Genomic DNA, 14,440 nt, shown 5'->3' on the forward strand with positions numbered 1-14,440 from the left:
GAAATTTCAATAGTCGAGCAAGCTCTTTAGATATAGGATATACTTAGATATAAGCAAAGAGAGTGTTTAAATACCAATGTCTTTCCCCGATATATGAAGTCCGAAGAGATTTTAAATAAGGTTCAGCTGTTCTCTTCTCATGCATCCACCAAAAACTCTCTTAGAAATAGAAAGACTGAAATGTGTCCAAGGGTATTTCAATAGTCGAGCAAGCTCTTCATAGAAAACGAGTCCGAGTAAACTTATTGTGGATTCTTTTAAAGTGGAGTTTTAAAACTCTCTCCAATATAGGAGTCCCCATAAGTGCCTCAAGTACCTTCCTCTAGGGTATCTTTACAGTCGATCAAGCACTTACCCATTTTATATTTACCATATATTTACAGCATAATAAACATGTGCATGTTCCTTGACTTCGAATCAGGCGGAATTCGGCCACGTTTGCTTTCTGTCAGCTGCGGCTGTCAGCAAGGCAACGCTGCAGCAGCAACAGCAGTCGACGTCACTCGACACCTCAAACTGAGGGCCTGAGGTGGGTGAAATCTTGAGTTACTCTCCTCCTCTTAATAAAAAGCAAATTAGCCGAAGCACATTAAGTATCAAGAGCCACAGCTCGGCTTCACGACTTCGTCGTATTACGTTGAGCAAATAAATAGGTTAAGCATTCGGGAGGGGAATCTGCTTTATGTCCACTCGTATAATTTAAGAGCACAATTTTACTCAACTTATATAGACTGTGAAACGCACTCATATATATGTATGTTGTTCAGATGGCCTTAAGAGCTTGGGGCCCCGTTCCTTGGGTGATGAAAAAAATCTTTAATTATTTAATCAATTTTGCAGCGATTAAAAGTATTTATGCTCGTTTAGAAAGTGAAGTGAGTATATTGGTGAAGTTTATCGGTCTGCCGTACGACTGACCAACGTCTATCTAAAGGCACATACTGTATAATAAGAATTTCTCTCTATTTTTCAGGGGTGGAATTAAATCAGTAAACCTCTGCAGTAATTGCTTAAAAAGTTCTTTACCAAAAATCATTCAATGAGTATTATGCAGTCAGTAGCGCCCGATTGCTATATTCTTACTTAATTTTTATGGTTTAAGTGCAACTTCCTTCCTGTCATTCGCTGGTCATTTGCATTTACGTGTCAAATTTACAATGAGCTCCTCCTGGGCCAGTAGGCCTCATGTTCCTCCTCTCCTCCGTCTCCTCTTACCTGGGCTCCATGCCTTATGTCTTTGACTGTTCGGCAGAAACTGCTTGGTTCATTAATTCATTTCGAATTACATGCAATTTTGTTTAATGTGTGCTTAATGGAAATTACAAGCGGCATATGTCGGTGTGCATACCAGCCCCTAGCATCAACCCTTAACGGGACCAACTCCCTCGAGCGGGGCCTGAGCAACTCTGTGCAAAACGAGGCGTTGAAATGTGTTTTAAATGACTTCCGTCGTTGGATATATATATACACATATATATATATATATATATATATATATATATATATATATACATATATATATATTTATATATATATAAATATTTATGTATATATATATTTTTTTACCCGTTTCGTTGTTTGGCTTTGATTCAGCCCTTATCGACAGCAGTGAGGGCAGGGGCGTGGCGCGTTGCATTAACTATGCAAATTTGCGGCCTCATTAAATGTGCTTTAATTATAATGCGAAAAAATAAAATGCAACAATGTGCTAATTAACATATAATTGCAAGGCATAAACATTAAAGCACGTTAAGTAAATGTTTAATGCGATGTAATTGTTTATTTTTCGACCCACTGCCCGCGTCAATTTAAATAAATAAAAGGCAGCAGCAGCGACAGCCGAAAGTAGCATAATAAATCCAGATGAAATGAGTCAAAGAGCTTAAAATTAACTGGCCGAATAATTGAAAACAAAAATTTTAAGAAATGACAGAGCATCGCATAGTCGATCAGGTTTTGCTCTCCCTCTCTCACTCTCACTCTCACTCTCTAACTTTCTCCTATATATATTTGCATTAGTTTTCTTTTGAGCAAATTCCACTCGCTGCAGCGTCGTTCGACTAGTTGTTTGCTTGATGAGCGAATCTCAGCTAGAAATCACGTAATATATTTGCATATATTTATGGCAGAAAGGGTCGCAGTCATAACAATGCACGATGGGCGAAATGCCAGCTTGATTTGACATAAATTAAAAAATATTTAGATAAACCCAGTAAATCCTATATTTTTTTATTTTTCTTAAAAAGTTTCTGCACTTTTATTAATATTTTATATAAGAAAGTTAAATAAATGCAGTCAATGTATTTTTTTTTTTATAAATGATAAACATTTTGCTTATAAGAAATGCTAGAATTTATCAATAATATAATACAGCAATTTATTTCTTTTATTTTTATTCACGATATGGAATCGACTATTTATTTTTATAAAATCGGAGTACTAAAAATAATAAAAAAAAAAATAATAATACTATTTTATAAAATATATACGAGGTATTATTATTTATTCAAATAATACCTAAATCCAATTAAGCTGGACGAAAGGGATTCTACTATATATCCCTTAAATAAAAGCTGACTGGTAAAAATAATTTAACAAAAATATATATATAAATAATAAATTAAAAAAAATTTTTTTCTTTGAAAATTCATTTTTAAAATAGCATATTTATGATAATTTAAAAAAGAAATAATTTAGATAATAATTTAGACTTTTTGTGCTCCTTCTGCTTTGGGCACAGCAATAAAAAAAGGAAGCTGATGCATGCTCAAAAATCAAATTTAAAATATTTCTTTGGCTGACTTGGCCCATAGTACAGTGGCTGCAAGCAAGCAATGCTTCGAGCGTTTATCAAGTGGTGTGTAAGCGGCAAATGATAGCCGCACGTGTTGCGACTGCGTTTGACTGCTGAGCTACGAAGCGACGTTGCCTGCTGGGGAGGACAACAGACAGGCAGAGGAAGAGAGTGAGACAGAGAGAGAGAGAAAGACCAAGACAGACAGAGTGTATTGAAGAGCATTCGTCTAGCTGGCTGCAATTAAATTTAGCAAAGTTCAAGCATTTGGCGTGCTTAAATGTTTATTTTTACGAACTGCAATTGCAAAGGCATTGAAGCGAGCTCACGATATTCCCCAAAGCCAGCTCTAACCCAATGACCCACATTTAAAAAGCACACAGAGAGAGAGAGAGAGAGAGAGAGAGTGCGAAAGAGGGAGAGGGAGGGAGAGTTGGCATTAACCAGTCAGCGGCAGCCAATGTACAATTAACCCAATTGCAAACTGTTGTCAACACGCGGGCGTACATTGCGTATACGTAACGTGTGGTGCATATGTGCGCCAATCTAAGCTGCATAGAGGGTGTTGGTAGAGCGGGCTGCATCGGGTGTCTATGTAATTGCGTGTGTGTAACATTTCCTGCGTTTGTTAAACAATTTCCGCCAACATGCGTTTTTACCCCGGCTAGCCAGCCAGCCAAGTCGAGCCACGCCAAGCGAAGCCAAGCATTAAGTTAAGGACGACAGCTCGCTTTATTGCCATGGCTGAGCGAACTTTGACTCCTCCGCAGCTGCTGAGCTCTTAGCAGCACTGTGCCTGGCTTTAATGCTGTTGGCCATTTCTTTGAAGTTGGCACATCATTTGCATAGCTGCACACGCTGAATGCATACGCTGCCCCACCCCCTCGACCACCCACTTCCCTGTTTTTTTCAATATTGGTGCACGCCGCTTTGACAGCAGCTCTAATGGAGACGACGACATCGCCATCGATATCAGGTCCTGGTCGATGTTGGCTATCAGGATATCGGACAGGTGACTTTCCAGGCATGCCAAGGATTTATACACCTGCCTCAATGGCCGGGCCAGCCCAGTCCAGCTAATGCCAACCCATTGCACATGGTTCACGCTCAGAGCCCCAAGGTTACGCTCAGCTTTAGCTGTTGATAGCGCAATTTGCGAGTCGTTTAAATTGGCACCTGGTGGCCACTAAGCACCATGTCGGATACTTGATATTGTAGTTTCGTTGTTTGTATTTAATGCGTCGCAGGAGACGGCCTAGTGCTGCTAATTGCAACAGGTCGTTGCCACACAGGCCTGGACAGAGGAACTTGGGGGGACTGGGCGGCAATTATAAAGTTTGCGTGCTCGAGTTGAAACTTTTCGGGCTGCTCTTGGCAAATTGGTATTCGTTTCTTGTACTTACCGAAGGCTTAAGTAATAAATGGCAGCTATTAGCAGCTAAGCTTGTTTCTAATTGTATAATTTGTTGTTCTAATGGAATATGCTTGTACAGGATGTGCCCATATTGAAATTAGTATAATTATGAAAGTTGTTCGGCGAGGAGCTCAGGCCTGGCTTTAAATTAATATTTAGAGTTGGCTTTGGGGCTTAGTTATGGTGGAAAGTTTACAATGTGTTTACTTGATTGAATTTATATATGTTATATTATATTATAAATCATTTTTGTGTTCATCTAAATGGTTTCCACTATATGAATGCGTGTAATTTAGCTATATCTCAGTATCGAGTCTCTATTGATTAGTGAATAGTCTGCAGCTTCTCCTATATCACTGTAATTTAGGCGCTTAATTAATATGCCCTCTTTAAATACTAGTTAAATAAGCTCGCAGGGCATTATAAAATCTATTTGGCTGCTGTCTGCGCTCAGCAACAAATTTCACTAATTTGAATGTAATAGAATGCCACAAAGTATGCAATTACCAGAAAAGAGCAGGCAACAGAGAGAGAGAGAGGGGTATAGAGAGAGATTGCACTGCATCAGATTTCAAGTGGCGCACGTTGCAGCCTAATTTCAATCGCTCAATGCTGCAACATCATTTAATTTATATGCTTGGCCAAATGCTTTTGACCAGCAAAAAAAAAAAAAAAAAAAAACAAATAAGGGAAATGTGGAAAAAGAGGAAACCTTATACTAAAAGCAGCTCGTGGAAATGAAATCAGCGACCATAAAAACCACGGCTGCCATAGCGCCCCTCACATGGCGCGAATCCGTTTGCTGACTGCTGACCCTGTCTCTCTGTCCATGCTCCTGCCACCGTCCCGTTCCCTGCTGCTGCCACTGCCCCTATTCCCGCCTCCTGCTATAGGTCCTTGCCCTCATTTTTAGTGCCCCGAACTCGCATTTGTACAATTGAAAGGGGCAAGCAGCCAGATGCGGCGGCTGCTGCTGCTGCTGCTGCTTTAGCTGCTAAAGAGCCACAAAACATTCAAAGTAATTGATGTGAAGAGCTCTAAACACGATAGCGACGGCATTGCTGCCGAGGGTGCCATAGGAGCAGCAGCAGAAGCAGCAGCAGCAGCAGCGGGATCGTCAAATAACATCCATCTCGTTTGATATATTGCCAGCGTTGGCCAAAAGGCCAACAAATAAGCATGGCAGAAGTGTGATTAGGCCTTGGCTAAATGCCTGCCTCAATCTAATTCCTATCGGCTCTAAATCAGCATTTCCATTTTGATGGCTTTAATTTCCCAGCACTCGCATTCAGCTTCAATCGGCATTCCTTCTGGCATTCCGGAAAAAGTTATTTCAGAGATTCCAAATCGTTTGCTCGCTCCCTGAATTTTTAACCAGCGGCAGGAGCTAAAAATCACACCCGCTGCACCTAAAACACATAAAAGAGACGGACTTGAAAGCGGTTTATGCGCGCACGTTTCACGAATTGAGTTATTGTTCTTCAATGCCGAGGCCGAGGCATAAAGTGAGCCAAATAATGTATATTTATGTACAATAAAATTCCTTTTTGAGTATATGCGTGAATTGTGACTAGAATTAAATAGGCATCGTTAAAAATTTAAGAAGTTTATTGTAGAAAAAATTTCATGAAATCTAAATTGAAGATTGGCTAAAGTAAAATATGTAAAACATGGAATTTCTCTGGTGTTAGAATGTATTATCTTTTATTTTTTATTACAATGATTATTATTATACTTTTTTTTAAAATCATTTAAAATTTGGTTTTTATTTATGTTATTGGATAACGATAGCAACGATAGAATTTCCCTGGCTGTAGACTTTATTATTTTACTATATTTTTTTTTTTTTATTTATTTGAAGTGCTTTTTAAATATTTTTTTTAGCATTTTATTTATTTTTTCAAATTTATTTTATTTTCATATTTTTGACTTGCTTCCTGCTGCTTCTTTGAAATATGTATGTTAAGCAATCTAAGTGAATTCAATTTAAATTTCAACTTTCAAAGTGACTTGATTAGTAACAAATTAACTCTCTATAATTATTTATAAAAGTTTGTGTCTCTTATCCTGTTCCAGCTACTCAAATTGCTGTATATCACAATTAGAGCTGCAATCGGCGATAGCTTCTCCCTGAGCTGGCACCAAAAGAGAAAACGATCAATCGCTGTAAGTTTACAATTCAAAATTAATTTTTTAGCCATATACAAGAAGAGCATGACCTTTGCTCTTACATGCTCTTTCATTTCTTCATCGATCTCTATCACTTCATTTCACTGTTAACAAATAACTATTAAAACTGATATTATATTGGTCTCACTCCGAGCAAGACACTTCGGGTTCTTTTCGTTGGCTTCTGTTGATCGTGTGACGAACATCGTTTAGGCAGCAATACGATTGAGTTTCGCACAAGGAGACGCTCTGAATGAGTTTAGCAGAGATAGTTTCCGCGCATGTGCATAACAATACATACACAACAGGCTTTGCCGATTGCGATTGAACTCGTTAAAAATTCGACCCAAGCAATGACTCTCCAAGTTTTGCTTCTCAGACGATCAGCAAAAGACGCTCTGAGAAACATCGAGAAACTGTCAATAGTTATTCAAAATGTTCTTTATAAATAATGAACTAATTGAAATGCTAAAATAAATCAAAAGGTTTACTTCTTAAAAATGTAGACATAATAGCACGATTGAATTTTTATACTCGACAACGAATGTCTAATATAATCTAACATGTAGTATTCCGAATTTCGTGCACGTGTAAACTCTAGTTTTCGGGATATGCCACTTGCAGTTCGAGTGTAAATAAAGTCATAGCAAAAACAAATAAGTTGAAACGTGTGCGAACAAAAATTGCAATTACAAGTGGCGCCACCTAGCGCCAGGGGGATTAACCTGCAGCAGAGGTGGGGAGATGCGCGCGTCTTATTGTCTGAGCGTGGCATGCAGCCCGCACACCGCTTGACACCTGCTACCACACCAAAGCGCATTTTTGTGGACGCATTCAGGTGCAAATAATACGAAAGAGAGGCGAAAGGTAGAGGTAGCAAAGGTATCTAGGGTTAAGACTCTATCACATTTATATACCACTTTAACATGGAAAATTGCATCAAGAATTTCAATTTAAATAAAAAATCTTTTATTTAGAATTGAGCTTTAAAATTGATTTGCATGAAACAAAAACCATGAAATTTGCTTAAATACTTTTATGGCAACCTCTAACAACCGCGAGCAAATAAAAACAAATAAAAACATGCAACATTTGTTAAATCACTTGCAAATATACCAAATATCAAATATCGTGTGGCTCTAAATCAATTGTCCAAACAATTTTCGTGGCTATTCAAATGAAAAGCCATTAGCTGACGCGCTATGGACATGTGTAAACAAAGTGTATGCAAATATGTTTTTAGCCCATAATTAATATGATTTCCTATGAATTCTAGACCAATAGATAAGAAAAATAAAATGGAATTTAGAAATTTTTGAATAAATAAAAAAATTCAAATTGATATACTAAATCGAAGAGTTTATATACAATATAATAATTTTAAAAATTTTAAATGCAATAAAAAATAATAATAATATATTGTATTTAATTAAAGAATCAAAAAAAAAAAAAAAAATTACAATGCAAAAAATTTAAAATAAAATTATATTAAAAATTTACAGTTGAAATATATTTTTAGAGTTTCGTAGGCTTTATGAAACTTGAAAAAATGTTATATTAATTATAATATTAGAAATATATATTTAAAAAAAAAAAATAATAATAATTTACCTATCGATTCGTAATGCAAACCATTTGACATAAAATAATAACATGTATGAAATTCTGTATATAAATATATACATAAATGTATATATTTATTTATATTAAAAATACATACTAAAAATACTAGGGTATTTTATGTTTGGTAAACGAAAATCTGAAATGTGTATATCTCTGCTATAATTGTTTAGTTCAATAACAATAGACTGATAAAAAATGATTGAAAATAATGTTCGTGATGTCAACTTTGTTGTTGTTAAATTGTGAAATCAATTTGTTTTCTATGGCCAGCAAAATGTGTAAATATTTGCAAACCACTAGAAAAAAAAAATGATATTTTGCTGTGATGATGTCTATTACGGCTAGTTTTATTGCATGGTAAAAATAAACAACTTTGAATTAATACTATTTTATCAAAAAATACTTCAATATGCAGTTTAATTTAGAAAAATAAATAAATTGCTCGACTTCTACGGCTATTGAATATCCATTTTATTAAAATTTTAATCAAGCAACGTTGATTTATCAGATTTATCAAATCACTATTTAATAAATTTACAATACAAATTTCACATTATTTAGACTAACTCTAAATATAGAAATTACAATTAAATAAAAACCAAGTGCCACTTTAATGCTTCAGATTTTTTAAGTTTTTTAATATTTACTTATTTAAAGTTACTTATGTAAATTTCTCACTCATTGCGCTAACCAGTTGGTGCAGAACTTTCAGGAAGTATGTGAGATCAAGTACTAATATTCCATTGCAAAACTCAAACATTCATAGCGTGAGTATATAGCAGATGCCACTTAGTTAATTGCTATTCGAATACCAGGTTCAACGACCATCAATTAAAATTAATTACATAATGTATTTTATTAATTGTTGTTGAGCAAAAAAAAAAATAAATATATTTTCATTGAATTATGGTCGTGTACATTCCAGTGGGCATGTGGTATAAAAACAATTACAAATATGAAACGAACTATCATTTAGTCATGCCTAACGCTAATTTGAGTTTGATATCGTCCTTAATCTTATGATGTTCGGAAAATATTTCATTTCGACGTTCATATTTTATGCTAAATGTGATCAGCAGAAAAACAGTGCTTACAATGAAATCGATGATATAAACACCCAGAGCTCGGCTGGTGTAAATGTAATTATATATTGAAGGACCTTGTTCCCTCTTTGTGCAGCGCTTGAAATAGATTTGGGTCAACTTGAGAGAATGGAAAAAATCATTAAATGTTTTAAAACTCAATTTAAATAAAAATATTTACCTTTTCCAAACGCCTCCGTCTTGTAGGATTTTGATATTTGAAAGGCATCTGCATCTCGTGATGGTACATCTGATTCAATACCTGGCGTTCTGTTGCCTCGATGGATCTTGCCATCCAAACAACGTGCAGCATGTTTGACATGAGCAGAGAGCCACGAAATATATAGAATAGAGACAAAATTTCTCCCGTTAAGAAGTGCAGCCAGAAAACAACTACACTGAGCATGATCACATCCGCGACCTCCATGCTCAGCCTAGCTGTGGTCGAGATCCAGCTAAATTGTTGTAGTTGCTGTTTCAGCTGCATCAATTGCTCAAAGTATTCTATGCAACGAGATCGTTGAACTTTTCGTGTTGGCGAGGGTCTATTGATATGTTTAGCCAATGTCCTAATCATAATGAGATGAATCATCAGGCCAACATCAAGCGAATAAAATTGGAAAAAATATTGTCCAGTCATGAACGTCATAATGAGTCCTGAATTGTCAAAACTCAAATTCGAAATTATATAGACTTCGTGCACAATGTGCACCGTCAGAATATACCACGGCACATGGACATCGCGTTGAAAGAGCTCTCGATGCATTTCCGCGAGCCGTAAAAAATGATTCAGTAGACGGCAGAGATCACGGCGATAGTATATGATGTACCAGCCCATTAGAGCGCTGGTGATATAGCGTATGGTAATTATGTAGATGCCTAACCGCACGATAATCAGTTCCAGGTTCAGTTCATGCATCCACCGATCCGTGAATAAATACATAAAAAATGCGTTAAATGGCCAAACGATGATACAATGCAATATCTTCATATACCAATGCCAGAAGCGAGAACTGATCATCCTATTTTGCCTGCGATCGTAGTTAAATTCATTGATTGCGAATATTTTGGTCAGAATATTGAGCAGCTTCAGCAGAACCTTGAGGTAGTACGACATTGTAAACACTGAATGTGACGATTCGTTGACGTTGGATTATTAGTCGTTCGACTTAGTTAATTGCTATTCGTACACAATGCTCAACGACCATCGATTACAATTTGGTTAAATTAATGAGTTTATTAATTGTTAAGCAAAAAATATATTCATTGAATTATGCTCGCGCGAATGAATCACAATTGGGCCATGTTATGCATTATTTTGAGTGTTAAGTCGTTTGCAGTGTGCAGCTGATGATGTTCGGAGAATATTTCATAGCGACGCTCATACTTTATGCTGAACATAATCATTAAGAACGCATTGCTGACTACGACATTGATGATAAACACATTAAGAGATCGACTGATGTGAATGTAGTTGTATATTGAAGGAGTTTGTTCCCTCTTAGTGCAGCGCTTCAAATAGATTTGGGTTAACTTGAGAAGTGAGACATGAAAAATACATATTATATTTTTTTATTCTATACAAATATTGCAATACAAATATTTACCTTTACCAAGCGTCTCCGTCTTGCAGGATTTTGATGTTTTAAAGGAATCAGCATATCATGTTGATACATCTGGTTCAACACCTGCCGCTCTGCTGCCTCAATGGATCTTGCCATCCATATATTGTGCATCATGTTGGACATGACCAGAGTTGCACGAAATATTACGTATAGAGACTTAACGTTACCCGTTAAAAAGTGCAGCCAGAAAGCAACAACACAGAGCATGACCACATACACGATCTCTACGCTCAGCCTAGCTGTGGTCGGGATCCAGCTAAACTGTTGCAGTTGGTGCTTCAATTGCGTCAACTGTTCGAAGTATTCAATGCAACGAGATCGTTGGACTTTTCGTATAGGCGAGGGGCTAGCGATATGTTTAGCCAATGTCCTAATCATATTGAAGTGAATCATCAGGCCAACATCAAGCAAATAAAATTGGAAAAATAATGTTCCACTTATCAAAATCAATATGCACCCCAAACTTCTAAATCTAAAACGTGAAATTAAATAGACTTCGTGCAGAATGTGCACCGACAGTATATACCACGGCACATGGACGTCGCGTTGAAAGATCTCTCGATGCATTTTTGCGAGCCGTAAAAAATGATTCAGTAGACGGCAGAGATCACGGCGACAATATATGATGTACCAGCCCATTAGAGCGCTGGTGATATAGCGTATGGTAATTATGTAGATGCCTTTTCGCACGATAATCAGTTCCAGGTTCAGTTCATGCATCCACCGATCCGTGAATAAATACATAAAAAATGCGTTAAATGGCCAAACGATGATACAATGCAATATCTTCATATACCAATGCCAGAAGCGAGAACTGATCATCCTATTTTGCCTGCGATCGTAGTTAAATTCATTGATTGCGAATATTTTGGTCAGAATATTGAGCAGCTTCAGCAGAACCTTGAGGTAGTACGACATTGTAAACACTGAATGTGACGATTCGTTGACGTTGGATTATTAGTCGTTCGACTTAGTTAATTGCTATTCGTACACAATGCTCAACGACCATCGATTACAATTTGGTTAAATTAATGAGTTTATTAATTGTTAAGCAAAAAATATATTCATTGAATTATGCTCGCGCGAATGAATCACAATTGGGCCATGTTATGCATTATTTTGAGTGTTAAGTCGTTTGCAGTGTGCAGCTGATGATGTTCGGAGAATATTTCATAGCGACGCTCATACTTTATGCTGAACATAATCATTAAGAACGCATTGCTGACTACGACATTGATGATAAACACATTAAGAGATCGACTGATGTGAATGTAGTTGTATATTGAAGGAGTTTGTTCCCTCTTAGTGCAGCGCTTCAAATAGATTTGGGTTAACTTGAGAAGTGAGACATGAAAAATACATATTATATTTTTTTATTCTATACAAATATTGCAATACAAATATTTACCTTTACCAAGCGTCTCCGTCTTGCAGGATTTTGATGTTTTAAAGGAATCAGCATATCATGTTGATACATCTGGTTCAACACCTGCCGCTCTGCTGCCTCAATGGATCTTGCCATCCATATATTGTGCATCATGTTGGACATGACCAGAGTTGCACGAAATATTACGTATAGAGACTTAACGTTACCCGTTAAAAAGTGCAGCCAGAAAGCAACAACACAGAGCATGACCACATACACGATCTCTACGCTCAGCCTAGCTGTGGTCGGGATCCAGCTAAACTGTTGCAGTTGGTGCTTCAATTGCGTCAACTGTTCGAAGTATTCAATGCAACGAGATCGTTGGACTTTTCGTATAGGCGAGGGGCTAGCGATATGTTTAGCCAATGTCCTAATCATATTGAAGTGAATCATCAGGCCAACATCAAGCAAATAAAATTGGAAAAATAATGTTCCACTTATCAAAATCAATATGCACCCCAAACTTCTAAATCTAAAACGTGAAATTAAATAGACTTCGTGCAGAATGTGCACCGTCAGTATATACCACGGCACATGGACGTCGCGTTGAAAGATCTCTCGATGCATTTTTGCGAGCCGTAAAAAATGATTCAGTAGACGGCAGAGATCACGGCGACAATATATGATGTACCAGCCCATTAGAGCGCTGGCAATATAGCGCGTGACAGCTATATAGATACCTAACCGCAAGAGGATTAGTTGAAGGTTCAGTTCATGCATACACTGATACGAAAATAAATATAAAAAAATTACGTTAAGTGGCCAAATGATGATACAATGCAATATCTTCATATACCAATGCCAGAAGCGAGAACTGACCATCTTATTTAGTTTACGATCGTAGTTATATTCATTGATTGCGAATATTTTGGTTAGAATATTGAGCAGCTTCAACAGAACCTTGAGGTAGTACGACATTGTAAACACTGAATGTGACAATTCGTGAACGTATAAGCACCCGCTGGATGATTGGCCGCTTCAATTTCGTTCATTATCTGTGAGAGCGAAAGTCAATTCAATTAGGCAGTCATAAAGCAGATGAGAACTGTGGTATGCTAATTGGCCTGAAACTGGCGGCACAGTGAGTGCCTGACTATTCCATTAATCAAGCAACAGCACTTCACACAGCGAAAGTCGCTCGCATGATTAATTCAGCCAGCATGCGATTAATGTCTATATCAGCCAAAAGGGAACTAGGGAAAGCCAGGAAATTGCTTTTCCATATTGTGACTTGAAGGGCTTATCTAGAGAGCAAGTGAGGTGAGGCCTCTTTTCTTATAATTGCACACAGGGTATTTTCTAGTCAACTACTCTCATTTATGGCCCTTGGTGCGGCGCTGCGAAAACATATGTACACATTGTGAATCGATGTTTACCCCCTGCTACCGCTCTTGGTAAGCACACCCTAGAGTAATTTATTTGACAACGAACTTGTCTCATTCATCATAATTGTCGTGATGCCTACTCTGCGGCTGCTCAGAGCTACCAACACCTGTTTAGGTTGTCGACTTCCTGTGTGGGTTTTAGGCGCCCACTTCTTCAGCCAGGCGTACATGATATATGGTCATGCTTTCAACTGTCTTGCTGTGGGTGTCTTTCTGTTCTTTTCTTTTATTTTCTTTTTATTTTTTTTATTTTTGTTTTTTTCTTTGCCTGGCAATCAAGCTCTTAGCAGCATTTTAATTTGCCTAATTTGTGAGACAGCCTACAATGGAGTTTGGCGACCCACTCACCGACATTGATGTTTCTCTTCTCGGAATTCGCTAGAAATTAATCGTTGCTATTAGCGTTGATTTATGATTGTGAGAGCTTGGCTGAGCGAGTCCTCTGTGTGGGTGCGGCTCATTTATGCATTTACTTATGAGTCTCCATATTTTGTGCGAATTATTTATAGTTCTGTTTCCAATTTGCTGGGGTAACAAATGTTCTGGGTTAATGGTCATACCATTGCTTTTTCTCTTCTTGTTCGTCTACTTTCTGGTCAACAGTCGGCGTGTGACAGCTGAAGGATGGCTGTTTATGAGTAAATATTTCGATTAGGCAAACTTCTTCACATTTCAATGAGAAGTGCTTGGGAAATATTATTTCTGCAATTTCTTAGGAAATATATTTATATAGTATTATAATTAACTTTCGTTGTCATTAATTTACGCAAATGTTTAAAGGTGTGTAGAGACCACAAAGTATTTATAATAGAACTTCAGATGTGTAGATGTAGATACCAGAAATAAAACGGTAATTATTTATCAATTGCCATTATGTTAATTGCTATCACTAAAGTAAGTGTAGAGAGCAATTTAAATAAAG

The 14,440-nt window shown here is 37.0% G+C and overlaps 2 protein-coding genes across 2 annotated transcripts; both read right to left on the minus strand.

Annotated features, from left to right (window-relative positions):
• Window positions 1-10,147: 10,147 nt before the first annotated feature.
• On the minus strand, window positions 10,148-10,945 carry LOC122757518. Its single transcript, XM_044009835.1, has 2 exons — window positions 10,690-10,945; window positions 10,148-10,615 (listed from the first exon to the last, which is right to left on the minus strand). The coding sequence occupies exons 1-2, from the start codon at window positions 10,912-10,914 to the stop codon at window positions 10,373-10,375; spliced, it is 468 nt and encodes a 155-aa protein (XP_043865770.1). The 5' UTR covers window positions 10,915-10,945; the 3' UTR covers window positions 10,148-10,372.
• Window positions 10,946-11,573: 628 nt separating this feature from the next.
• Window positions 11,574-12,371, minus strand: LOC122757519. Its single transcript, XM_044009836.1, has 2 exons — window positions 12,116-12,371; window positions 11,574-12,041 (listed from the first exon to the last, which is right to left on the minus strand). Exons 1-2 carry the CDS (start codon window positions 12,338-12,340, stop codon window positions 11,799-11,801), a joined length of 468 nt encoding a protein of 155 aa, XP_043865771.1. The 5' UTR covers window positions 12,341-12,371; the 3' UTR covers window positions 11,574-11,798.
• Window positions 12,372-14,440: the final 2,069 nt, after the last annotated feature.

The sequence above is a fragment of the Drosophila mojavensis genome, unplaced genomic scaffold (assembly GCF_018153725.1).
Source record: "Drosophila mojavensis isolate 15081-1352.22 unplaced genomic scaffold, ASM1815372v1 contig_74, whole genome shotgun sequence".
NCBI classification, from domain to species: Eukaryota; Metazoa; Arthropoda; class Insecta; order Diptera; family Drosophilidae; genus Drosophila; species Drosophila mojavensis.

What these genes read in the sequence shown, in the direction of transcription:
- LOC122757518 (XM_044009835.1), bottom strand. Translation starts at nt 10,914, where the DNA reads ATGCTCTGTGTTGTTGCTTTCTGGCTGCACTTTTTAACGGGTAACGTT. An exon ending in GACGGAGACGCTTGGTAAAG is followed by an intron (nt 10,616 to 10,689) that starts GTAAATATTTGT and finishes TCACTTCTCAAG; the next exon opens with TTAACCCAAATCTATTTGAA.
- LOC122757519 (XM_044009836.1), bottom strand. Translation starts at nt 12,340, where the DNA reads ATGCTCTGTGTTGTTGCTTTCTGGCTGCACTTTTTAACGGGTAACGTT. An exon ending in GACGGAGACGCTTGGTAAAG is followed by an intron (nt 12,042 to 12,115) that starts GTAAATATTTGT and finishes TCACTTCTCAAG; the next exon opens with TTAACCCAAATCTATTTGAA.